Raw genomic sequence first — 26,596 nt, forward strand, 5'->3', positions numbered from 1 at the left:
ATGCATGCCGGTGTTCCGACGAGTTGAGCTTTTAAGGGTTTTTTGGGGGTCAGGGGTTTTTTAGGGGTTAGGGTTAGGGTTTTAGGGGTGTTTTGGGGGTTAGGGTTAGGGTTTTAGGGGGGTTTTGGGGGTTAGGGTTTTAGAGGTTTTTTGGGGGTTAGGGTTAGAGTTTTACGGGTTTTTTGGGGCTATTGATTAGCACTACGGTGGCCTTACTCGACAAAGTAGCTCAACTCGTTTCAGATCAGCGACCAATCGGTCATTTAGAGACAGGCATGCATTCTACGGCAGGGATGCCTTTTTCGGCATAACACCTGTTCTGTAGTGTACGATCCCGCAGCAGCAGGGGGCACTATTGAGCTATATAGTTGTGATATGGTCAATATCGATTGACCAATGTTCGAAGTAGCAAGAACAACCTAAAATGCTTCGAATGATGCTCCGAAATCTCCAAGTGGAGGTTTAAATATAATTCTGTATACATATATGTTTCTTTAAATTAAAAGTACAGAATGTCAATGAATGGTTAGTCAGCTTCCTCAGCTCGCAGATTGTTTCAGCATCAGCACGAAATTTTTTAAATAGAAATTGTAAAGAAGGGATCCAATAAATGCAACCAGTTTTAATATATCTCATTTGAATATAGTTCCTATCATTTGATCCCTAAGTCTAAATGTGTACTTTAGAAACGCTTTCATTAGCTCTCGTACGTTCATCCCACTTGGTAGTCACTGTGAAACCAGAAGTTACCAACAAACAGCATTATGATAGTATTATTTGTTTATTTATAAGAATTCAGTTTTCAGCATGTTCAGACATATTGATGGAATTTATCTCCGGTTGTCCTGGCTCTCACACGTAGCTACAGTAGACTAGATACACACACGATTAAGGCAAGATAAGTTACTGTATGTACCTACTGTGGGCTCTTTGCTTTTTTCACACAGGGAAAAGTGTTTAAGGGGGTGATATGAAATGCCTTCCCATACCAGGAGACGCTCAGGGATCCACGCAGCGCCGTGTTGCACTGTCGGGGCTTAAAGCGCGTAGCTGAGTGCCGAAGCCCGACACAGACTGAGCGCAGTCCGGCACCTCCCAGAAGCGGGGCTCCCCTTAACGAACCCTCGTGTGTAAATAGCGCCTGCCTGCTGCAGTCTGCTCTCCAGTTAGCGGCTCGGTGTGGGAGGGCGGGTCCGCCGTTTGATGCAGTGAGGGGCCGTGCCCAGAGCGGGTCTGCTCGCCCACTCCACTCCATCCGCAAGCTGGCCGGCTGCACTTCTCGCTCCCGTGTGAAATAATTTGAGATCTTTATCTGAAAGTGAAACTAAACAGCGATGACTGACTCTTTACCTCCAGAGAATTGTCCCGTGACGGACCCCTCCATCGTGGATCCGGTTCTGAACGGACAGTGTGAGTCTCCGGGGCATAACCCTATCACAACCACAAGCCAGGGCAACCCTGTTATTAGTAACCAGGACCAGGAGATGAAGATAACTGACAGCATTGATGGCCAAGGTAAATATCAACGCTTTACATTCAAATAACTCTTTCTTAATGAGGGCAAGTTATACTAGGGTGGAAATAGGAGGCATGTGAAAGCTGTTGGCAATTCTATTAATATGCTTATTAGCAGCGCATGCTACATAATATAACAGTTTATGAGTATACAGCAACTGTGTACCATTGTATAAGAGCTGCTTGTGGTTGCAAGAGTCCGATGCAAGTGCTTCGTGTTCAGAATATACGCTAAACATTTTGAAACTCTAAGTTTTTAAGTTTCTTTAGGCAATTGCATATATTTAGAGCAAATTTTATGCATTTGGAAAGAAATACTAGGCTATGCTTTGATGTCATTGAGCAGAATTTTCGTAGTTAAAGCCATTGTCAAATCACCTAAGAAATTAAAGCTGTATTTATCAGCGCTGAAAATTGCTATTACTTTTTTTAATCAGTCAATAAAACCGCATATTATTTTAATTTGTGACGTAATATGTTTTACTTGTACTTAATTAGAAAATAATTCGATACAGTTAAATTATTTTTTGAAAAACATTTAGTGATAGAAGCGTCTTTTTTGTGCATAAGCAAACCATATTTATCGTCCTTTTTAATTGCATAATACCTCGAGTTTAAAGAAGTGAAGTTCTATGTTAAATAATTACAAAGTTTAAAGGAATTTTTTAATACTTTCCCAAAGTCATGTTTTGGATATGTTGTTCAAGTATTTTGTGAGAAACCTATATAGTGTTACATATATATACCGTATATATTCCGTACGTATTAGTAGTCTTATAAGCGGGTAAGGGCACAAAAACATTGAGAAGACCTTGGTGACAGAGTCCCGTATAAAAGCCAGTGTTCTTACAACACCCTGAAAAATAAATCTGTTTTTCCTCAAAGTGTCTAAAGCTGGTTTCACAATCGCTAAGGTGGTTTTAAAGCTACCTCCATTTTTGTCAGTTCTTGCCAGCTATGAAGACTCAGCTGAAGATATAAAGTCAAACTTTTGAAAGAGTCAAAGAGCCCACAAAGCACTGATTAAATAATTTCAAACACGAGGGTACCACACTTCCATGGAATTTCCACAAAACAGAACACAAGTATGAGAAGCTGTAACACAGCCAAAAACATCATGCTCTCTGATACTTGGATTCTTTGTATAACTGAGGCATCTTTGTGTATGAAAATACATCACGGTGAATTTCTTTATGTCATCCTCAGATCTCGAAAGATTGTGTAGCGCTGCTGCAAATCTCCGCATTTCCGATCTGCCTGTCAGTTCGGTGTGTGTCTCCAGTGACGCGAACGGTGAAATGCTCTGACGGAAAACCTGGTGACGTTCAAGGGATGTTTAGATGATTCCGTGGAGAATGATGATTTGCTCCATCTTGTCTCGGCCGTCTTGTTTTGGTGAATGTGCCGATTCGGAGTGGGGAGGATTAGTGCCCCTGGACTCATTTAATTTTAGGGAAAGGACCACCCCCCTTTCAGGGTGTCTGGTCGAGTAATAGGGACCCAGGGGCAGCATCTCAGTAATATAAGTGTAGGTCTCCAGACGGCTGTCTAACAGTATCAGTCATGGTTGATACATAATTCATGTGTATCATTAATTGGCTGCTTGAGCATGAGAGCACAGATCACTGTAGAAACTAGAATGTTGCCCCAAATACTTGAGTTTGAGAGCCGTGCTCAAGTGTTATCAGTCCATTGGTGGTATGGGAGCCTTGGAGTGTTGGTAGTAACTTTGAGATGGATGATCTCCAGCAAGATACAACCCTGTATGGGTCTCATTTTCCTCTCGCATCTCTGAGTTTTCCAAATGACACAATCAGATATGAGCGTAAACCTGTTCGTCCTTCTCGGAATTCGTACATGTGGATGTGTCTGCCTGACATTTATAACGTGAGTGATGTAAAGACAGTTCTCTGGTTGAATGCTTGCAGCATCAAGATTTTGTGTCGGTGCAGCCCCCTACCATTCTGGACATCACCCACTGTACATGTTTGACACCCCCACAAAAACACAAACAACATTGACGTGTTTCAAGAGCATCTATGCAAAGAAGTTTGGCATTATAGACATTTGTATGATACAGCCTGTTCGACTTGATAATAACTCAAAAATTGAAATCCAAAGTAAAATTTGAAATCCGCAAAATAATTTATAAAGTGGAGCAGGAACTCGTTTGATGTAGTTATGAGAGTAGTTGTTCTTATGTAATTGGTGGTTCACATTGTTTACCAGTTTCTAATAGATACACTTTGCAATTGTGATAACTGTTTAATATATTTTTGTTTCAAACATCCATAATTTAAAATTCTGATACCTAGTTATCTACTGTGTAAAGACTTTAAAAATGTTTCACACACAGAAATGGCACATTTCAGTTTATTCCAAACACAAGAATATTAACATATATTAACATATATTGTATAATAGTCTAATTCTTATACTGTTTTACCAAAAAATGTAACCATCCAGAAGTCCTCTTTGGATTGCTGTTTCTTGCCATGACACTTTTTTCTTCTTGACTTGTCTGGAAAAAGTAATTCAATTGTGTCTTGTATTCAATGCAACGTGTGTGACCATACTTGATTGCAGCCTCTGGTAGATTTCCCCAGTCTGTAAGGTGCAGGGACGGGTTACGGACCGGGCCAGCGGGGCTGCTGCCCAGGGGCCCTTGGGGTGCAGGGGGCCCGTGGGGCCCCTAGCCCAAAACAATTTGCAACGCTTATCAACAATGTATTTTCGTTTGTCTATTTTAGAGGGCCTACATTCTTTGATCCTCTGCCTACAAGGGCCCCTGACCCTATAGGGCCTCTGATGGAAACATGGAGGGAGGGCGTTTGGCTGCCAAGGGCCCTTGAATTGTGGTGGTTGTGGTGGTGGTGCTGGTGGTGGTGGTGGTGGGGGGGGGGCCCACACAAACCATAATCCGTCCCTGGTAAGGTGCTGTTGTATCCTGTTGTGAAATTTCTGATGTTAAACAGTGTAAAATGACAGCCAGCTTTTCTGAAAGCTCAAGAATATTATACTTTCCTCCTTCCATCCATTCTGCTCATGTCAGGTTTTGACCAGAAAAGTCTGAACAGTTCCATGTCCAGAATACCCTGGCGGATGCGTAAACACAGTCTGCATGCAAAGGCGTATGTTCAGGCCTTGATGTATGTGTGACAAGGTTTGCACTCACTGGCCATTCTCTTATCGCCCCCTGCAGGTCTGCTGGAGAGCAGCACACGCCTGAAGCCCCACGAGGCCCAGAGCTACCGGAAGAAGGCGCTGTGGGTGTCCTGGTTCTCCATCGCGGTGACGCTCATCCTGGCTGTAGCATCGTTCAGTGAGTATCAGGCATGGAGCCGGGAGATAGACATCAGGTCAAAGATGGAGGTCAGAGCAACACCCAAGGCCCTGATAAATGCAGGGCCATTAGCTGCCTGTCACTGATGACTCATAAATGACAGTTTTACAGATATCTAGACTATGTTCCTGACAGGAGTAAATTGGAAGAGGCCGTGTCAGGAGTAGACCCATGTGGACCCTCTGCTTGATTTTTGGTTGGACGGTTCAGGGTTCATTCGTCATGGGGGTAAATAATGGCGGGAGAATAATCAAAACCAGCCAATACAACCCCCTGAACCCCCCTGAACCCCCTTAAATGGGTGGAGACCTCAACCCTCCAATGCTCAACCCAACACTATGCCTTTGTCACTCATTATCGAGGATCTCAGAAGACCCATTTTGAAGGGCCTTCTCCTGCAGAAGAAAACTTGAGCGGGAAAAAGGGTCTTTAAAAAAGGTGCCTGAGGATGTTGCTCTCTGGTACAGCAGCTGCTCTCTGCGATGGGGCATTTACTAGTGTGGTTGTGAGGTCAGATATATAAAGCACCTTCCACTGCAGTAGATGAACACAAACATCTTGGGCCTGAAGATAAAGCATGTTACAGGTGCAGTGAAGCTGAAGGTATTAGTGAGTCACCATGGAGATAAAGGCGGGGTGCTGCCTCATTATAAAGTGGGATATCTCTTGGTCTTCTGGAGTGTCATGATGGAGGTACCTAAAGCAGAAAGTGTGTCATTTATGATTCAAATTTACTGATTCAGGAGACAGGAATTACTCTTGTACTTACTGAAGCAAAGTGATGTGAAGATCTCTAAGATCTGTATATATTTCAGAGGAAATCAAACATATACAGGTTCTCCTCACTTAACAACCTACATCTTTAACGACTGCCTGGACATATGACCAGCTCTCCAACCAGTTGGTATTGTTTGCTGTATGAGAACTTTGGTCATGGAAGCATCAATCAATTATGCAAATTAAAACAAAGTTATGAAGTTGGAGTTTCCTTTAGACCTTTTCTTATTCAGAATAAATGAAAATGATTATGTGTCTACATCATGCACACCTAAGTAATGTATATTAGAGCTGATTTTCTCTATTCTGTTTATTACAGTATGTAGTATACTACTGTATAAACATTTATAAATATACTAAAAGCTGCAAAGGTGACATCGAAACAATATCTAAAGATGGTTGACACTACCAGCACAGTATGCTTGAAATATCAGTACGGAGCGGCTCCTTGCTTCAGCACCAATTCACTTAACGACCTTGTCACAGGAACAGAACTTGCCCGTTAAGTGAGGAGTGTCTGTAAGATATGAGTTATTCATGATTTATGTGCTAAGGTTTATCTGTAAGCATCCATCCATCTTCCAACTGCTTCCCCATTACAGGGTTGCAATGGGGCCTGGAGCCTGTCCCAGGCAGTGTAGGGCACAAGGTGGGGGGGGGGGGGGCAAACTGGACGGCATGCCAGTGAAAAAGTCACACACCATGGGAATTTCAAGAGACCAGTAAGTGAAAGTCTCTGGATTTGTGGGAAGTGACCAGTACACCCAAAAGACACCTGCATTAGGGGGCGGGATTCAAACCAATGGAGGTACGGGAAGGCGGGGCCACACGTCACCATGGATACAGATCTGTGATGTAATTAGTTTCCTTTTTCCTTGGAAGATTTGAACATTGCCAATTTGCCTATTGTTATGTTATTTACTCTGTATTCACTATTACACCCATATTTCAGTGGAAAATGTGCTTGTGTCAGCATAGTGTGCCGCATGAGCTAACTGGGTTATTTCTGTACATTACACTGATCCTGGATCATGCCTTAATAATTAAAATTATCACAACCTATATTTATGCAGCAGTTTTAACACTATCTCATTTTAATTCCAACAGCTTCCAGTGGGAAGCGTCTGTTTGAGTTTGTTAAAAGACAGCCCACTGGCAACAGCTGTGTTTATAGGTGCCGTTCACTTCTAGGCAATTACTGAATCATTGAATCAGGAATCTTCTGGAAAAACACATCAGTGAATTTATTTCTGTTTTGATGTGTTTAGACAGCCCTAGTGGAACATGTAATGTGAAAGATTGTTTGGAAGCAGCCACAAAAGAGACTCCTTACTAGCAGGGCTGAAGGTGTGACCATACTGAGCTGCTTGCATCACCACCATCTGATTGGCTGAAATGCACAGAGATATGGGTGTTCTGCGCATGGATTACCTGAAGGAACAAGCGTGTATTCTATGTATTATTCATTATTAGTATTATCGCACATCACCATGCATTCCCGAAAACTTGAACTTGAAATTTGAACTTGAAACTTAAAAAAGTACTATAGAACAGCCGAATGGAGTGGACTTGCAATGAAAATTTACACAAGGGAATGCTAATTCCGCTAGTGTTTGATACTTGCGTAACACGGTGATTCTCACAAACATGCTAGTGCAAATTAGCACAAAGCAACAAATAAAATAAAATAATAATAATAATAAAATAATAATAATAATAATAATAACACATAGTAAATCATGATGTATACTGTACATCATGGTAAATAACCATCTCTTCTGTTTTATATCACTGTCGCTCTCCAAACTTGGCAATGCCTTTTCTGAGTCGGCCTTTCTGCTGTAGAAAACTGAAGCAAGCTGGAACCCCGCTGTAACTAGTCTCTCTTCTCAGTACGGCTTGGGTACGGCTCTTGTATGTCAGTGGAAAAGCGTCAATATAGAGAGACTCTTCTTCAATGCAAAGCAAGCACATGTTGTGTTACCTACAGCTTAGGGCAGTTTACTTTCATGCTACAGTCACTTTAGCATCCAGACTGCAATATAGATGACAGGGAGAGCTCATTGATAGGACCCTGACAAGGACACAATGCAAAAAGGGTTATACAAGTAGTCAGCATAGGGTAATTCCTTACACAAGTGCTTCCCAATCCTTCCTCGGGGACTGACAGATCCATGTTTTAAATGTGGACTGTCTGACAGGGAGCTGGGAAGGAGCAAAAATCTGGACCGTCTGTGGGTCCCCGAGATCGGGATTGGGAAACACGGCCTTAAAGTCTCAAACATGAACCTGAACACTGATACAGTGTTGCAGGGGTTTAGTGAGATTTTGGCTTTGATGTGGCCGTTAGTGATTACTGTTGCGTGGGAGCTTTGGAAAGCCTAAATGGCATGTGACGGTGACGTGGGCACATCCCCAACGTCTGCATGCCAAAGGTCATGGAGGATATGCTGACCAGTTGAATAAGAAAATATTTATGCTGGTTTTTTGGTCCCAGTATGGGTTTGGACATGGGATCCCTGTAGTGAGGATGGTACAGCAGCAGGTTTATCTTGCCGACTTTCATAAGTAACATGTTCCATACTCCCTTAAAACTTTTAATCATATGTGACTCCTAAACCTCTTTTTCCTAGTTCCATCTGAAATAGGAATGACTTGAGGTTATTAAAATTTCCAGTGCTCGAAATATGTTGTTTGGGTGCTACAAACAAACCATGCAGGGAAAATGAGCCCTTTGCTCATTGGGGGGAGGGGTTAATGGCCGTCTGAGGCTGACGAGGCGAGCACACGCAGCCACTCTGCAGCCTACAGTTTGCCTTAATCACCACTGCAGTGTCTCCTGGCCCCCAGCATCCAGCGTGAACATTTCAACTTGTGCATAAATAAAACAGACGGAGTTTGGAAAATGCGGCGACATCCTGAGAGGGTGAATGTCACTGTTAAAAGTAGAATACATCTGTCTGTCTGCCAGCTTTCACATCATATCTTCAAGAGCTGCTTGGATTTGTTTCACTGCAGATTTTGTTCTAGTTGTGGGAAAGTCAATAAGATGAGGACATTTATGGGAAATCATTATGATCATTTTGACAGACCGCAAGTATTTTATGACGAATCAGGTCAGCCTTGGTATCTTGGCATTACAACCATTAATACCATTAATACAAGGTTAATTGTCAGTATTATAGATAATTGATAAGATAAATGTTTATAAACAATCAGCTGGTTCTAAGCAGGGAGAGCTGGTTGGCAGGTGATTGACAGTTATTAACCTGGAACCATAGCAGGAGACCCTGCCAGCGTGTCCAGGAAGGTACCAGCACCAGGCATGTTGGCAGGGTGCCCAACAGTGTCAGGAAGATGCATGTTAGGTAATTGGCATCAACCCGCCTGCTTCTAAGCTGGGCCCGGGCAGCATATGAGGGGCCAGTGAGGTGCCTCGGGGCTTCTGAGGGCCTCCCCAGCATGGTGCAATGTGCCCCAGGGGGAGTGCCATGCAATAAGGATGCTGCAGCTGTTAGCACCTGCAGACAGCGCTTAGGACATCAAGCCATGTGGAGAAAACCGTCTGCCAAATAATTAAAGGGGAAGGTCACTTAAAGGTGAAGCAAGCAATATAAGCAAACAAGTGCACTACCAGTCAAAGGTTTTAACACACTGAGATTTTCCTTGTTTGCATGTTACTCACTTAACATTTACTAAAGATACCCTCAATACTCTTTGCTATATTTTTACAGTATGTTCACTATTTGAGTACCTTTATTAGAAAGAAAATATAGTATGTTTGATTCATCAAAGTAACCTCCTCTTGCTGTTATAAAAGCAGAGAAAATTCGAGACATTATTTCTACAAGGGACATTAAATACTGCTGTTTCATGAGATGTCATCACAGAGCCAGTTAGGATGTCATAGGATGTTAGACATGCACTGTTAAATTCTATTTCCATATTATAGGAAACTTGTTTTATTTGACTTATATCTCCATTTATTGTTGTTCACTCAACTGTCCAATGCTTAATAAGAATAAATAGTTTATGAAATAAATGGAAAAGTGGTAAAGACCTCTGGTGTGCAAAAATTTTGACTAGTAATATATAAGCGCATTTGCTTTCATTTCAACAATATATGCGAGCACTACTCAGAAATACATGATTGAAAAAGACATTAGGAATGCTGCATGTATGACCATGAATGGTGATGTTCTTGCTGACTGTGGATTGCACAGACGCGAATCACAAACATAAAGGAATCAGAGTGAGGATGACTGATTTGAGCCAATTACTGCTGCCGATGTGACTCCCTGCCAGCGGGAGGAGGCGGAGAGGTGGCTGCAAGGCCTGAGCGCTGCCCTCTGATCAAAGGCTCCAGGCCTGGCCTGGCGCTCGCTTTCTTAGAGCCCCACGCCTCTGCGCAGACAGCTGTGCTCCCTGCGCTGCTGAATTATTCACGTATATTCAGCACGGATGGATGATGTGGCTGCCGTTGCTGAGGACGCCGCCGATGTCGAACGTGTTCCTCTGTGTTTTTGCCTTCAGTTTCTATGGTGGTGAGGGGGGGGCAGACATACCCCAATATCCACCCTCCAGGGTGCAGGGGTTTGCGTACACACACACACATACACACACACACACACACACACACACACACAAATGCACATACTGTTTTCGAAACCGCATACTATACTACTGTAGTATATACTGATTTGGACCAAAAAGTAGTATGTATTATGCAGTATGCAAAAAATATTAACTAAAGATGAACTAAATGTCACTGTGATTTTGATTAATTTATCTGGATCTGATTATGACTTAATGTATAGCCTATTTATTTATTTATTAAAATATTAAATTCTTTTACAGTATGAGTATGTATGCATAGTTGTTTTCCCTGATTGCTCTGTAATTTTATTCATTCATGAATAAATGACTACGCATTTCAATGTACCTGACCTTTTAAAACACATGGGGCTTAATAGATGTGATGCTTTAGGTAAGCTAACTGTTTAGTTATTATTTTTAATTATTTTATTTGAACCTTTTTTTGTAGAATGCAGTCATTTTCCATGGCACACATGATGAGTTACTGCAGCACACCGGTTAAAAAAAACCCTGTTTAAACATTGCCCTGTCCGTAGGGAATGGTTACTATGGTTTTAAAAGGCTTCCCGGGCAGGTCATGTAAAAACACAGCATGCTACATAACTCTCACGAAACAGCTGGCATTCTAGGTAATACACTGACTAGCAGTACACAGTATACAGTATGTACTGGGTACTGTGAGCAGTACGTCGTATGCAGAACACATTTTTGAAAACAGCCATAGACACACACACGCAGATACACACAGAGACATACAGACCACATACTTCCTTATTAGGATTTATGTACAATTTTCAAAAATGATTTACTAATTTCTGGTGCTTGCCTTCAGCTAGACCTTTGAGCAGTGATGAGTTTGAGTAGCTTTGTGTACTCCACCCCCCCCCCCCCCCCAATGACTCCACACTGTTGCTGTTGTCATCCTGAGTGACGTCAATGGCATTAAAGGGTTTGGATGGAGATGGACGTGGGGTGCTTGGGCTTCTCGGGCGTCCTGCTCTGATTCATGCCCTGCGTCGATGGAGAACCCCCCCCGCAGGACACTTCTTGCTGGGGTCCTTCCGCACCAGCTGTTGCTTTCGCAAGTGCTCTTCATCAGCTCTTCCCGTCCAGCGCCTGCCCCTGGAGACGGCCTGCCCTGCCTACCTTGCCCCAAAGAGCTCCTCAGTCTGTGATTTATGGATGTGCCTGCGAAGCCGAACACAAAAAGGCAAACCTCAAAAATAAACACCAAAGGCAAATATGCTCTGTTTTACTTTAAAGGACAATTTCAAACCACTACATCAGAATGTCTGCAAAAAGTAGTGGATTCTAGAAGCAGGCCTGCAGAGAGCTCACAGCTTGCGGTACTGTCCAAATCCAGGCATTTTCTTTTACCACATACTCAGTACTGGGTCACTGAGAATCTGGAGCCAATCCCAGAAACACACCAGCAGGGTTTGCTTGGATGATGTCGTGCTGCTGGACCCTGAGGAGCTACCCTGTGACTCGGAGGCTAAGGGCAGATAGTCTGGTCAGGCCTCTGGACCAAGCGTTTGCTCATGCCTGGACTGAGTGTTTGCTCATGCTGGACCAAGTGTTTGCTCATGCCTAGCTGGGCTGACAGCACCTTGTACAGCCACTGTCAGCCCACAGACCTGAACCAGAAGCTGGCCATAACAAGAAAGGGGCCATTTGCACAAGCTGGCTGCGGGTTCGATTCTCCTTGGCCCGCTTGGTACGTTTGACTGACTTGGTTTCCTCCAGATGGGATATCTTGCTCATTCCATAAAGTTTTAGGAGGAGCTGATTACTGCACTCCATTCTCCATCAGGTTGGGCTCCCATGCTGAAGATCCAGAACCTTCTCCCCACCCATCTCTCAGCATCTGCTGGGTTTCTCTGAATGCTTTCATTTTCCTTCATTGCTGAAAAACATGCTCTCCCCAGAGTTCTTAAATATCCTGATGATTTTTAATGCTGTAAACAAAAAGTAGGGCAGTCATGCTACACACAGCTCTGAATCTGACTCTGACTCTGCACATTCGGACATAATATTCCGGTCACTCTGTGCCTCTCGCTTGTTTATTTAACTCGACTCTGTGATAATGAGCCCAAACAGCTTGTGGCTTAAACAGCAGGTGGAGAATTTGAAGCCCAGGTCAAAATGGACAATTCACAGGTCCATATTGACGTAGATGTCACCTTCTACAGCACTCACTCCTCTTGATGTTTATATTACTTGCAGAATTGAAAACCTCGTGTTCAGTAGGCACAAGCCTGGGAAGAACCTACACTGAGGCTTATATAAGCAGTCTGGTCTTAGTGAGAATTATTCCAGGTTACCGGAACTGTAATAAGGCAGAGCTAAGCTTAGCCAGAGCCTCCTCCCTGATTCCATCACGTGAATATTACATAACGTTGTATAATATTTGAAGGAGGGAGTCTCAGCTGTCTGTAGATACATCTTCTGTGGTCCCCATCAGTGTGAAATATGATGCTTGTTTATATCAGGATTAATGGCCACATGGGGACCTTCATAAACTGGAGGGGAGCCGCAATTAATCTTCATAATCGGCCCCTGCTGGTTTATTCTGGCAGGTATTAGTGGGGATGGTCTTATGTTATAGTCTAGTGATGGAAATCTGTTGCTGGTGTGGTCTCCAAACCCTGAGAAAAGTAACATTCAAAATAAGATTTCTTCTTTGTCCAGACTATTTCTCCTAGACGTAACTAAGTCTGGTTTAACATCAATATGAGATTTTGACCATTTTCTCATACTTCTTAATTTCAGCTCCTGAGACATAGCCTTTCGTCTCAAGCTGATCTCAATTTAAGATCTTAAAATGCTTTTTTTTCTCTCACTACACTGATATTTATATGCCTGAAATAATCAGCTCTTGAAGTAACAGTAAGATCCAAAAGATTGTCATATGGATGAGCCTGCACAGTACCACAAATTTGTCTCAGTGGTCAAATTAAAGTCCCTGAGAAGCCTTTGAGCATAAGACTGCTGCTTTCTGTTTTTGTTATTCTCAGACTGGACAGGATCATTTGTCTTAGATCGATTTATTCTTCTGCTCTTTATTTCTCCTGGGGGGCGGGGGAGCTTCAGAGAAAAAGGTCAGAATTCAGTAATCTGTGATTTATTTCTGATGAGACAAAGAAAACACAAAATTTTCTTTTGGGAAGTCCAAGAAAAGGTGGGGTGTTATCAATATGCATACTTGACCGTTCTTGTAAAAATCAGTAAAATCCCAGGATGTCGTTCCTGCTCCACCCCAAGTACAAGGGATGCATCGGTTGCATCCTGGCCAAACAAGAACAATCCCATGATTCACTGCATCCTAAGTTTGATCTTGGAAGGAAAGATAGCTAGACCACTCTTGCCAAGAACACAAGTACGATCTTTGCGTGCTTAGTATCGATAAACACTTATAGTCTTTTTTAAAACCATGCAAGGGGTGGGATATATTTGTTGTATTGACAGCTATAGCCTCCGGGTACGATCAAAAGAATAAAAATGACAGTTGGAGAAAGTGCATCGGGGACAGCAGTAAACATTTTGTAACCCAGTATATGCTGAGTACTGCAAACCGATGAGCTCCATGCCGATTTTGGCCACCCGGGGGAATTTTCCGGAAGCGCTACGGTGCTTGGTTCAGAAGGCACTGTGCACACAGTATCACTTTGTGGGTGTGAGAATCCGACGGCGTCTGTGCTCTGTATTCCCGCATGAGCTGGTGCGTGGGGGTGCTGGGGTACGAGCGAGCCTGGCTGCCAGACCCCAAGCCCCCAGACGAATTGCAGCCTTCGCATGAGCCAATTAGCAGTCTGTCAGCGGCACATTCTGCGCTCATGCGTGGCGGACTCGTTTGTGCTGCGTCTGGCGGCGGTCGATACGTTCTTTTCCCCTGAATGAACAGGCAGATGTAGAACGGTGGCCGCCTTTGGACGTCACTCCAGGAACCCAGCACCTCCATCTTCTGAAAAGAGGGGATCCTCCAATAGCATCTCACACATTGGGTTTGGTAGATTGTAGGCAGCATCTCATTGCATCAAGCTACTGTCTGAAATCATGTCTTGTTATAAAGTCACGTATTGACAAAATCATTTTGCCACATTGCAGGACACATCCAGCAGTGTAGGTTTTCAGAACATGTGGAACCAGATGGGGAACTGGAACTAGACATGCCAAACAGTACGGCCCAGTGGTGGAAACCTTACAAGCGTGATGGTTGTTCAGCCTGACCAGGGGAAACAGAGTGAATTTGCATAACTGGCAGTGAACTTTCAAGACCCTTATGAGGGTCACCTGAACTCACAAGCTTGGTCTGACACAAAGCAGCTCTTTCTGAAGGTGCTGATGGAAACCAGGACCTATAATCAGAGGTTACGCTTGTACATCTAGCCTTTAACTTTTTCTTTATAAGATTTTATCAGGCCAATCTATAAACGACTTTTCAAGGCAAACCAACGAACATCAAAATGTAATATTACTTATTTAGTCACAAGTCACTTTTATCTGACATGATGCTCTGACAGATGGAGTGGGCCCAGCAATTTATAGGGCACCTGAACATGAAGAATTATAATTTCTACACTTGGGGAATATTAAAACCCTGTTTTTTTGGGGGGGGTGTCACCCCCTTCCCCACGGGGAGCCCAAGATGACATCTTGTCAGGGGTCCAGAATTTCTAACTATGCTGAGCATTTATTAATAGACTAACCCCTCACAAGCTATTGAACACAAATAAATTCATTTCAGATTGTGGAACTGTAAATTTCTATTATATACTCAATTTTAAATGAGATACATGTAGGTTTTTAATGAATTATTTAATGAATAATATCTTGCTGTGTGGTTACAATCAAAGTGTGACATCTGACTGAGAATCCAGTTTGGTACTTACCTGCCCCCCCACCTCCCCATGGCTCCACCCACCTCAAAGTGGCTCCACCCACCTACCCATGGCCCCGCCCACCTGCCAATGACCTGCATGTGGGATCAGCCATCCCTGTCATCAGCGCATTTAGGCTTGTCCTGAGCAGCGGCTCCTTCTTCAGCTTTGCGATTTGCTTCTTCCTACTTGCTTGGTGGGTTTTTGAATGTGTTTCTAATCGCTTCATTCTGAGGTTTAATTTAGTTCTGTGATTTGGATTTGTTGTTGGTTCAGACTTTTGGTTCATTCTCTGGGCTCTGGTTCAGTTCTGGGTTCCGTTTAGCACCTCGCAGCCTGCAACCCAGGTCCAAGTCCGGAGAGGCTCTCTGCCAAAGAGCACAGGACTGAAGGCATTGCGGGGGTGTACTTCAGTGTGTGCTATTTTGCCTGACACTGTATTGTACTCAGCACCCTCTTAATAAACCCCCATTTTCATTATCTTTCTTGTTGCTCTGACACAAACTAATTTTCTGTAGTTTGAAGCTAATTAATGTCCAGTGTATCATCCTAGGAACAAGATGTCTGCCTCTGTCCCACTGCAGACCAGCCTTGTAAAGACCTTTTTGGCTCGAGGTTGATACAGCTGAAATGCTGACAAATGAGACCTGTGCTGGAGCCCGGTATCGCTTGCAGCCTTTGGGAGAGATGGATGGCCTGCATAAGTGATGCGACTGGGAGCCTCGACTGTAATACCGCATTCATAAATACTGCACTATTCACGGGGGATGGGCTGGTCTCGTTTATTTGAGTTATGTGCACGTTCCTCCACGTTTGCAGACATATTCATGTAGATTACCGAAGTCCTACTTGAAGAATGCAGCTACATGTCATGGTGAGATTGGTAGCAGAGAGGGTTGAAATGGCATCGTCGTGTCGACTTCACTTGGTTCTGCTAACTTGCACCTCTGTGTTGGGTTACACGAAGATCACAACAGCAGTGTCCACAGTGATCCCCAAACACGCAGACGTGCTTTGGGTCGTGCTGTCTCTGTCACGGGTCACAGGGCTGGCTTGGCAGCATCGTGCAGTCGGCTCTGCGCAGTCGGAGTATAGCTCGGTTATGAAGGTGCTGGGGTTCCCTACAAGCCTTTTAGCGTTCAGTGTTGGTGTTCAGGGCCTCTGAGTACTGCAGTGCTTAAAGCTCTCCAGTTGTGGTCAGACTGTGAAGTGCTGGGCTGCTTTGGGAGCAGCTACTCCGTGGTTGCTGTCATAAACACTTACAGAGAAGCTGGTCCTGCTGGGGCTGCTACTGGAGGGATTGAATTAGAGGTAAAATGTGACACAAGCTGGTAGGTCTGCCCTCATTTATAATCGATGTAATGTCTATAGCCATCTCCAGGGGGCACCATACTCGAAATGACAGGCGCAGCCAGTGGGAAGGTTCACAAAGAGAATTATTGACACGGTGCAGTACTTCTGCAGCACAAACCCTCTGACGGAGAGAAACCACAAAAGATCCATTTCATTGGCTGAATCGCCAGACTGGACTGCTTTATTTTGACCTGCATTCCAAGTTAATCAGCCACCCGGATGCTTACATTAAATTACGTTCCGGCATTTTCAAAGAAGCAGGCGATCACGGTTGTTGCTGGTGATGGGTAATGGTGCTGCAGCCTGCCGTGATCATGCCCAGAGTAGCTTTTTTGGGAATTCAAATAGTTCTTGAAACATGGTAGCGCCTCCCCAGGGTGAGGAAGAGTCATAGCTCTCAGGAAGGCCTGTGAAAGCCCTGGGAGGGGGCCACAAATGATTTACTCCAAGAACTAAAGTGGATGAATGCATTGTTTTGTTAAGTGAGTAATATGCCTCAGCTGGTTGGTTTGTATGTACATACACTATATTGCCAAAATCCAAATCACTGAATTTAGGTGTTCAAATCACTTCCGTAGCCACAGGTGTATAAAGTCAAGCATCTAGGCATGCAGACTGCTTCTACAAACATTTGTGAAGGAATGGATAACTCACAGGAGCTCAGTAAATTCAAGCGTGGTACCGTGATAGGATGCTACCTGTGCAATAAATTTGTTAACGAAATTTCTTCGCTACTAAATATTCCACGGTCAAGTGTTAGCGGTATTACAACAAAGTGGAACCAATTGGGAACAACAGCAATGCAGCCGTGAAGTGGCAGGCTACGTAAAATCACAGAGCGGGGGCAACGCATGCTGAGGCGCATAGTGTGCAGAAGTCGCCAACTGTCTGCAGAGTCAATAGCTGCAGACCTCCAAACTTCATGTGGCCTTCAGATTAGCTCAAGAACAGTGTGAAGAGAACTTCATGGAATGGGTTTCCATGGCCGAGCAGCTACATACAAGCCTACATCACCAAGTGCAATGCAAAGTGTTGGATGCAGTGGTGTAACGCATGCCACCACTGGACTCAAGAGCAGTGACGACGTGTTCTCTGGAGTGACGAATCACGCTTCTCTGTCTGGCAATCCGATGGACGAGTCTGGGTTTGGCAGTTGGCAGGAGAACGGTACCTGCCTGGCTGCATTGTGCCAAGTGTAGAGTTTGGTGGAGGGGGGATTATGCTGTGGGGTTGTTTTTCAGGGCTTGGGCTTGGCCCCTTAGTTCCAGTGAAAGGAACTCTTATTGCTGCAGCATTCAAAGCCATTTTGGACAATTTCATGCTCCCAACTCTGTGGGAACAGTTTGGGGATGGCCCCTTCCTGTTCCAACATGACTGCGCACCAGTGGACAAAGCAAGGTCCATAACGACATGGATGAGCGAGTCTGGTATGGAGGAACTTGACTGGCCTGCACAGAGCCCTGACCTCAACCCGATAGAACACCTGTGGGATGAATTAGAGTAGAGACTGCGAGCCAGGCCTTCTCGTCCAACATCAGTGCCTGACCGCACAAATGCTCTTCTGGAAGAATAGTCAAAAATTCCCATAAAGACAATCCTAAACCTTGTGGAAAGCCTTCCCAGAAGAGTTGAAACTGTTATAGCTGCAAACGGATGGGCCAACTCCATATTAAAGCCTATGTATTAAGAATGAAATGTCATTAAGGTTCGTGTGTGTAAAGGCAGATGTCCCAATACTTTAGCTAATATAGTGTATTGGTGGCATAGCATGCAAGTACATAAAGGCCTACATCAGAGTATATTGCCATGTATATTGAATATACTTGGCAATACTTTGATCTATATTTACGTGCATGTTATGCTACTAATATGTACATAGAAATACAGACCAACCAGCTAAGTATTTTGAATATAGGAGTGGCACAGTGTTGCAGGGATTAGCACTGTTGCCTCCTGCCTCTGGGATTGGGATTTAAGTCTCCACCCCTGCCTTAGGTGTGTGGAGCTTGACGGTTCTCCCATGTTGTTGGGTTTCTTCTGGGTATCCGGTATGGATATTGACAGGAGGTACTTCCGTGCTGTGCAATTTTTATGCCGTCATGCTAGGGAGGTGTCCAGCAGCCCTGTACTTTACCTGTTGCTATGGTTGGGACACAGATGCTCAATCTTCTGATGTTTCAGGAGGATCAAAATATTTGTGAAAGTATGGAGGGATGAAGGAAAGACATCATCAGCTATGCACAACGGATATCAAAAAAGCACTTTTTAGCTTTGATATGCCTTGGTGTAGAATGCAAGACAACAGAGATAAGTAACCTTGAACTACGGAAAACTAAAGCCTAGTGTACTTTTCACTTTTCTGCATGCTGTTAGTATCCACGTGTGATCATGGGTGAGGACTTCTGCATATATATGTCCGGAGACGCAGACAGTCCCAGTCGGTGCATGTACACAGCCATGATATTCAACTAGACCAGCAGACTGTCAATCTGACTATCCAAAAAGTCCACTAGACCCAAAATCTGGGCTGCAGTGGCACAGTGCACGCGGACACTCCTGACGACGATACTTACCTCACTGGCACTATGTGTGTAATGACATGCGGACAGTTAAGTATGACACTGGATACAAGCACAAGCATTGAATCACATTAAGGACAGCAGGTCGACAGCTTCCCAGGGATAAATACTTGAATTGCATTCTAGTGCATAAAGCCCTCATTATATCTAAAAATGCCCATTTCCTAACAAAGTGTAACACAGACTTGCAGTCATATGGTCAGATGAGTCATCCTCCTCAACAAGCAGACGAGTGAATATGCAGTGACTGCCAAAAGTAACCTATGGGCTGAATTGTTAGCTCCCGCGGTGTAGGGATCTGGCAGCTCTGCAGTGGTGCAGAGTGCAGTTTCATGGCATGAATGAGGCCCATTCAGCCCATTAAGAGGGAAAGTAAATGCTAATACTTCTAAACCATTTGGGCATCATGATCATTCCACAGTGAAGCATTCCTATACTGGCCTATACTGGTGAAGGGTGGAATGTTTCAGGATGACAGTGCTGTTTTCTCTAGGGCGTGTGGGGTCATGGAATTTGTTGATGAGCATGAAGATGATGTTAAACATACTCCCCAGGCACCAGACATTGGTGCTAAATCCCAGTAGAGCTCCAGACATCGGCCAATCACAGCAGATTTGAGAAGCACGCTGATTCTGGTAGTCACTTTATTTTGGTAGTTACCTACATCAGGTTACGTTTGGACATCATGCTGAGAAGTACAGGGATTCTCACTATGGTCCTTAGATGCTCAAGAAAAGAGAGTTTTATTTTTCTAGGCAGGATGGGTTGACCTGCAGGAACAAACAGTTTCATTCTGTGCTGGAAGTTGCTACGAGCACGGCTGTAGGAGAGGAAACAGAAGGTGTCACACATGTGGCTCCTGGGGGATTTCATTAAGAATGAATCCATTTTTCCACTCGTTGCATCTCAGCAAATCACCGACTCGCGAGAAGAAGCTATTAACTGTACTTCTGGCAGATGTCTCTGCATAACGATTTGTTTGCCAAGCTGAAACCTCCGAACCATCTTCCACGGCCTGTGCAGGGTTTGCTTCTGAAGCCAGTGTGTCTGAGTTTCAATGTCTCTCAGATACTAGTGTACTTCCATTGTTTTCCAGTTGTTGAATTCCACCCTATCCAAGTCAAATATTAAATTTAAATGTTTATGGAATGGAATTTTTGGATTTTCACAAAGAAATCGTTCAGTGCTGCATAGTTGCATCGGACACGCTAGACGGAACAGTTATTCTTTGGACCTATCCGCAAGGCCCAGACGACTCTGCTGAAGCAGTGCTTCTCTGACTCACCTTTGGACCATGGTGCTGCATCCTGCCTGCATGGGTGTCACTAATGGACCTGCCCCCCTTCATAGTTTATGACAGAGCTTCTGTGTTACCAAGGTGATAAAAAGGTTCCCCCAGAAGTCATCGTGGTGCAGCTGAGCAACCCACTGTAACAGCTATGTGTCTGGTCTCAGGAGATACATAGAGAAACATGGTTTAACTGCAGCACAGTCAAATAAGAACTGATACAGTGTCTTCAATGTCAGCCCTGGCTGTATGAAAGGAAGAGCAGTTTATAGTGTTATAATTTTACAGGTTATAATCCTTAGTAATTTGATGATTCCTTCTAGCAGCTAAACAGGACAGCAGACTGGAGTGTGCAATGATTATCCCATGTGCCTTCGAATAAGAGCTAGTTCTACACCAGGAAACATGATGCCCTCTGCCCTCAGGAAAGCGACTGTCGCCTTTGCTATTGGAAACGATCGCGTAGTTTTAAGATCGGTAGATGTAGCTAAGTGTGTGACCTGTGTCCTTGTTATTTTTCTGCTCTGGTTCACAACACTTTGAGCCACGAAGATCACAGATTCAGGCTAGCGGTTCCAGGAAATCCAGGAAATCCATTGACAGAAGGTTCGGGGCAGAGCAGAGCTCATTCAGCACGGCCGTCCTAAGCCGTCAGCCTATACGGCGGAATTAATTTTAATTGCTCCTCGCGGGGTTTCAAAACGGCAGTGGGGAAATCGTCATCCTCGCCATTCCTCATAGGGGAGCTGCGTCTGACTTCTGACAGCTTGTGTGCCGCTGTTTCTCTGCCTTCTGTGCTCCTCATTTACGATTCCGTGTCGGACGCACACGCATGCAGCCGCCTGACAGGAAGACAGGTCGTGTCATGCCATCTCCCTCCATCCACGCCCCCCTGGCGTCGCTGTGTCTTTGTCTTGTCAGTGCTTTGATGTCCTGCCCCGGACACGGACCTCAGGAGCCTTGCCAAACCCAGCGTTGGGCACCAGCATCAAGTCGATTTCTGACAGGCTAACAAAGAGCTTTCGGTGCTTTGAAGGGAACATAGAATATTGTATAAAAGCCTAAGGAAATATAGCTCAGGAAAAAATTGAGACCACAGCAAAATTTTCAGTTTCACTCATTACTTAATTAATGGGTATGCACGTGTGTAAAATATACATTTTTTGCAAACTCGAACATGGCTCTTCCCTGCTTCTCATTCATGAAGGGCTTCTTCTTGCTTTATGGGTCTTCAGTCCTGCTTGTAGGAACTTGTTATGAATTGTCCTAGCAGTGCATATCACACCACTTAATATTTCTCATTATTTTCGAAGGTCGATTGAGGTCATCCTGTGATTTATGAGGCACTGTCAGATGATTTGATGTTCATCTCTGGCATTAGAAAATTGCTTCTGCTCTCTGCCAGGCTGGTTTTTGGTTATCGCCAGTGTCTCCTGCTTCACCTTGTTCTCGTGTACTGCTGTCATAGAAGCTTTGAGCCTGGAAGCAGCCTGCATTGCAGTGTAGCCTTCTGCCAGCAGAACCAGGATTAAAGCAGGATTTAAAAATATTTTTTTTTTTTTAAATATGGCGGTCTCTTTATTTTTTCCTGAGCTGTACATCTTTAAAAGGCAAGCCATTATTTTCTGTTTCATGCACCCATAATACAAAATGTCCTCATGTATTCTCCAGGACGGTAAGACACACCTGTGCCATTCTGGCTTTGACAAACTGCTCCCCATGTTTCAGGACATTGTGACGCAGACACTCACACTTAGTGGCCTAAAATGGCCGCTTCCCCGACACGTTGAAGTGCAGCCCTGTTTTTCTTGGCCTTCCCTCTTCACAGAAGAGCACAATACAGAAATGGAGGTGTGATATTGCTTCTCCAAGTAGTTTTATGTAACATAACAGTCGTGTTGACAAAATGCTTTGCATGGTCTTCGTTTCTTGTTTTTGTTTCAAAAATAGAATCCATAGTTAAGATATTTAAGACTTTGTTAGACTTCACTACAGTAGCTTTGCGGCAAACTGATACTTCCATTCTGTGTCTTGTAAATGGGGAGAGCCTATTCAATCTCTGTTGGCCTCTTTTATGGCATTACGGTGGGGCTCCCCCCCACTGCACGCTCCTCACGCACATTACGGTGGGCCCCCCCCCCACTGCACGCTCCTCACGCACATTACGGTGGCCCCCCCCCCCCACTGCACGCTCCTCACGCACATTACGGTGGGCCCCCCCCCCCACTGCACGCTCCTCACGCACATTACGGTGGGCCCCCCCCCCACTGACACGCTCCTCACGCACATTACGGTGGGGCTCCCCCCCACTGCACGCTCCTCACGCACATTACGGTGGGGCCCCCCCCCACTGACACGCTCCTCACGCACATTACGGTGGGGCTCGCCCCCACTGACACGCTCCTCACGCACATTACGGTGGGGCTCCCCCCCACTGCACGCTCCTCACGCACATTACGGTGGGGCTCGCCCCCACTGCACGCTCCTCACGCACATTACGGTGGGGCTCCCCCCCACTGACATGTGTGTGAGCGTTGGTGTGTGTGAGGTGGTGATGTGTGCGGCAGTGTGTGTGAGCTGTGGTGTGTGTGAGCGGTGGTGTGTGAGCAGTGGGGTCTCTCGCTGTGGAGATCCTTCCTGCGTAAGCTGCACTTTCTTCTCGGCCCGGCTGTGATGTCACCTCCCCTGGGGAGTCCTTCTAACGCAGTGCTTCTGCAGTGATGGGAAACCCAACGCAAACAGATCATCTCTGATACGCATCTCTGATAGGTAATTCTTCATTACCACAATCGAAATCACATTCAAGTGCAAAGTGTCTGTTAGCAGAGCAGTTACTGCTGTTGAGGGACGCGGCTGTGGGACAGACCCTGGCCCAGTGTCCGCTGGTATCATTCTGAGGTCTGATGCCGTTGACCGGTGCATGGTTTTTGAAGTGCATCAGGGTCGGTGATCTTCCTCTTCACCATCCTGCTCAGGCTGCATTAAACCTGATATGTCTGGTGCTTCTTTCGAGAAAACAGAAAGCGAGGTGATAAAATGAACCCCATCTTTCTTCTGAGTTCAGGCGCTCGTTGGACTCGGAGCCGTCGTCTGGTTAACAGGGCTATGCTTGTCGCCATGACAACCATCCCTCTGGCTCAAGAGAGTCCAGAAAGTGGCAGAAGGAATCACGGCCGCTCTTTGTATATGACCCCGAAGATAACGGTCACGGTCACGCATGGCTGGAGGGGGGCGACAGTAGCACAGGGGGGTGGGTAGCACTGTGTGCAGGGTGAAGACAGATAGAGGCAGCTGGGATGAACTGGATTCTGTTAAACTCAGTAAACTTGTTATTGTTAGTGTGTGGTGCCATAAAGCATGAAGATGATGTTAGAGCTGAACCCAGACCTCCAGTGGACCTTCACTGCTGTAGTCTGTGATTGGAGTTGCTGGGTGGCACCTGCGGGAGGCGCTGTTTCTCAGCTGTGTTAGGGCTGCTTTCTGGGCCCGATGTCTGGATCGCTGGCAGGAGTCGGCGTCTTCCCACCCGCTGCTGTGTCTGAACATGACGGGACGGTGCAGGAACACAGATGCGATGTGGGCGCCGCATACAGATGCTGGTGTAGCATGAGATATTTATCCTGCCATGTGGCGATCAGCGTACGCGTGAGAGGTGGGGTCTGGGGCCGACCCAGTGCGTCTACTCCACAGGTCCCTCCCCCGAGACCCTGAAAGTCATTCTCCGGTCACCTACAGCAGGCGTGGCCAATCTTATCCACAAAGGGCTGGTGTGTATGCAAGTTTTTGGGATAACCTGTAGGTCAGCTGTTCAGCCAATCAGTCCTCTAATTAGTGACCTAATTAGGGAGTTGCAGTGAAAACCTGCATACACACCGGCCCTTTGTGGATAAGATTGGCCACCCCTGACCTACAGGATAATCAGTGAGGGACGCTCATTCTGCTGTGGACGTGCTGCGGTCACGTGGCACTCACGCGTGTTAGTTTACGTGCGATGCGATGTGCCTGCTGTCTGGGGGACAGTGAAACTCACGTCATCTGTCTGCCCTCACTGAGTGATGCTCTCTTTCCTTTCCAGCTGTTTCCATCATGAGACACAGCGCCTCTGCCTTCGGATTTGCTGTAAGTTCCTCAGCCGCTTGTTAATTAATTAACCGGTAACAGGATCAGGCCCGGCTTGCTGTCAGAAGTCGGTTATGGGGTTTCCATGGTAATGGGCAATGAGGGCGCGCATGTGAACACAGGCAGGCTGATATGTGGTTGAAATGTAGCTAAGCACTAAAATTCAGAGGCTGTGTTTTTATCTGGGGTTTATTTTACCTGTGTAGTAAGCGGAGTGCGGCCCTGCACCGCATTTCACTAACAAACTGCTCTCTGGCTTTCAGTTTGACGCCACGCTGGACGTCCTGTCCTCCATCATCGTGCTGTGGCGCTACAGCAACGCGGCCGCCGTGCATTCAGCTCACAGAGAGTACATGTGAGTACAGAGCCCCCCACTCCCTCTCAGCGCTGACATATAGGGGGGCCGTGCGATGTGAGACCCAGTCTATCGTCTCGCTTGCCAGGGTCATGTGACTCTACACACTCTGCCTCTCTAGATTCTGATATGGATGTAATATGACCATCTGGATCCCACTTACAGGTTCCTGTGAGTTACTCCACCTTTAAAAACTGCCAGAAGGGCAATGTTTACTATCTTTCCTGCACTGTGCAGACATAAGTGAGTGTTGCTAATGGCAACCTGAGGCTAGGGCTACAGATGCCATCATGTCACATGTGCTGTGTACACAAGCTTCCAGCATGCACTCTGCCCTCCCAGTATGCCCCCTGCCTTCCCAGCATACCCTCTACCCTGCCAGTATGCACTCTGCCCTGCCAGTATGCCCTCTGCCCTCCCAGCATACCCTCTACCCTCCCAGTATGCCCTCTGCCCTCCCAGCATACCCTCTACCCTCCCAGTATGCCCTCTGCCCTCCCAGCATATCCTCTACCCTGCCAGTATGCCCTCTGCCCTCCCAGCATACCCTCTACCCTCCCAGTATGCCCTCTGCCCTCCCAGCATACCCTCTACCCTCCCAGTATGCCCTCTGCCCTCCCAGCATACCCTCTACCCTCCCAGTATGCCCTCTGCCCTCGCAGCATATCCTCTATCCTCCCAGTATGCCCCCTGCCCTCCCAGCATATCCTCTACCCTCTCAGTATGCCCTCTGCCCTCCCAGCATACCCTCTACCCTCCCAGTATGCCCTCTGCCCTCCCAGCATACCCTCCCAGTATGCCCTCTGCCCTCGCAGCATATCCTCTATCCTCCCAGTATGCCCCCTGCCCTCCCAGCATATCCTCTACCCTGCCAGTGTGCCCCCTGCCCTCCCAGCATATCCTCTACCCTGCCAGTATGCCCTCTGCCCTCCCAGCATATCCTCTACCCTGCCAGTATGCCCTCTGCCCTCCCAGCATACCCTCTACCCTTCCAGTATGCCCTCTGCCCTCCCAGCATACCCTCTACCCTCCCAGTATGCCCTCTGTCCTTCCAGCATACCCTCTACCCTCCCAGTATGCCCTCTGCCCTCCCAGCATACCCTCTACCCTTCCAGTATGCCCTCTGCCCTCCCAGCATACCCTCTACCCTCCCAGTATGCCCTCTGCCCTCCCAGCATATCCTCTACCCTGCCAGTATGCCCTCTGCCCTCCCAGCATACCCTCTACCCTCCCAGTATGCCCTCTGCCCTCCCAGCATACCCTCTACCCTCTCAGTATGCCCTCTGCCCTCGCAGCATACCGTCTACCCTCCCAGTATGCCCTCTGCCCTCCCAGCATACCCTCTACCCTCCCAGTATGCCCTCTGCCCTCGCAGCATATCCTCTATCCTCCCAGTATGCCCCCTGCCCTCCCAGCATATCCTCTACCCTGCCAGTGTGCCCCCTGCCCTCCCAGCATATCCTCTACCCTCTCAGTATGCCCTCTGCCCTCCCAGCATACCCTCTACCCTCCCAGTATGCCCTCTGCCCTCCCAGCATACCCTCTACCCTCCCAGTATGCCCTCTGCCCTCGCAGCATATCCTCTATCCTCCCAGTATGCCCCCTGTCCTCCCAGCATATCCTCTACCCTGCCAGTGTGCCCCCTGCCCTCCCAGCATATCCTCTACCCTGCCAGTATGCCCTCTGCCCTCCCAGCATATCCTCTACCCTGCCAGTATGCCCTCTGCCCTCCCAGCATACCCTCTACCCTCCCAGTATGCCCTCTGCCCTCCCAGCATACCCTCTACCCTC

The 26,596-nt window shown here is 46.2% G+C and overlaps 1 protein-coding gene across 1 annotated transcript in view; it reads left to right on the top strand.

Annotated features, from left to right (window-relative positions):
- Positions 1 to 999: 999 nt before the first annotated feature.
- LOC111849062 (transmembrane protein 163a) overlaps positions 1,000 to 26,596 on the top strand; it is a 38,005-nt gene continuing 12,408 nt past the window's right edge. The window contains exons 1-4 of the mRNA XM_023821588.2: positions 1,000 to 1,515; positions 4,718 to 4,837; positions 24,407 to 24,450; positions 24,714 to 24,805. Of these exons, the coding sequence (XP_023677356.1) occupies positions 1,335 to 1,515; positions 4,718 to 4,837; positions 24,407 to 24,450; positions 24,714 to 24,805 (437 nt within the window). The 5' untranslated portion in view covers positions 1,000 to 1,334. The remainder of the gene's footprint in view (positions 1,516 to 4,717; positions 4,838 to 24,406; positions 24,451 to 24,713; positions 24,806 to 26,596) is intronic.

This window comes from Paramormyrops kingsleyae, chromosome 16, assembly GCF_048594095.1.
Source record: "Paramormyrops kingsleyae isolate MSU_618 chromosome 16, PKINGS_0.4, whole genome shotgun sequence".
Lineage (NCBI taxonomy): Eukaryota > Metazoa > Chordata > Actinopteri > Osteoglossiformes > Mormyridae > Paramormyrops > Paramormyrops kingsleyae.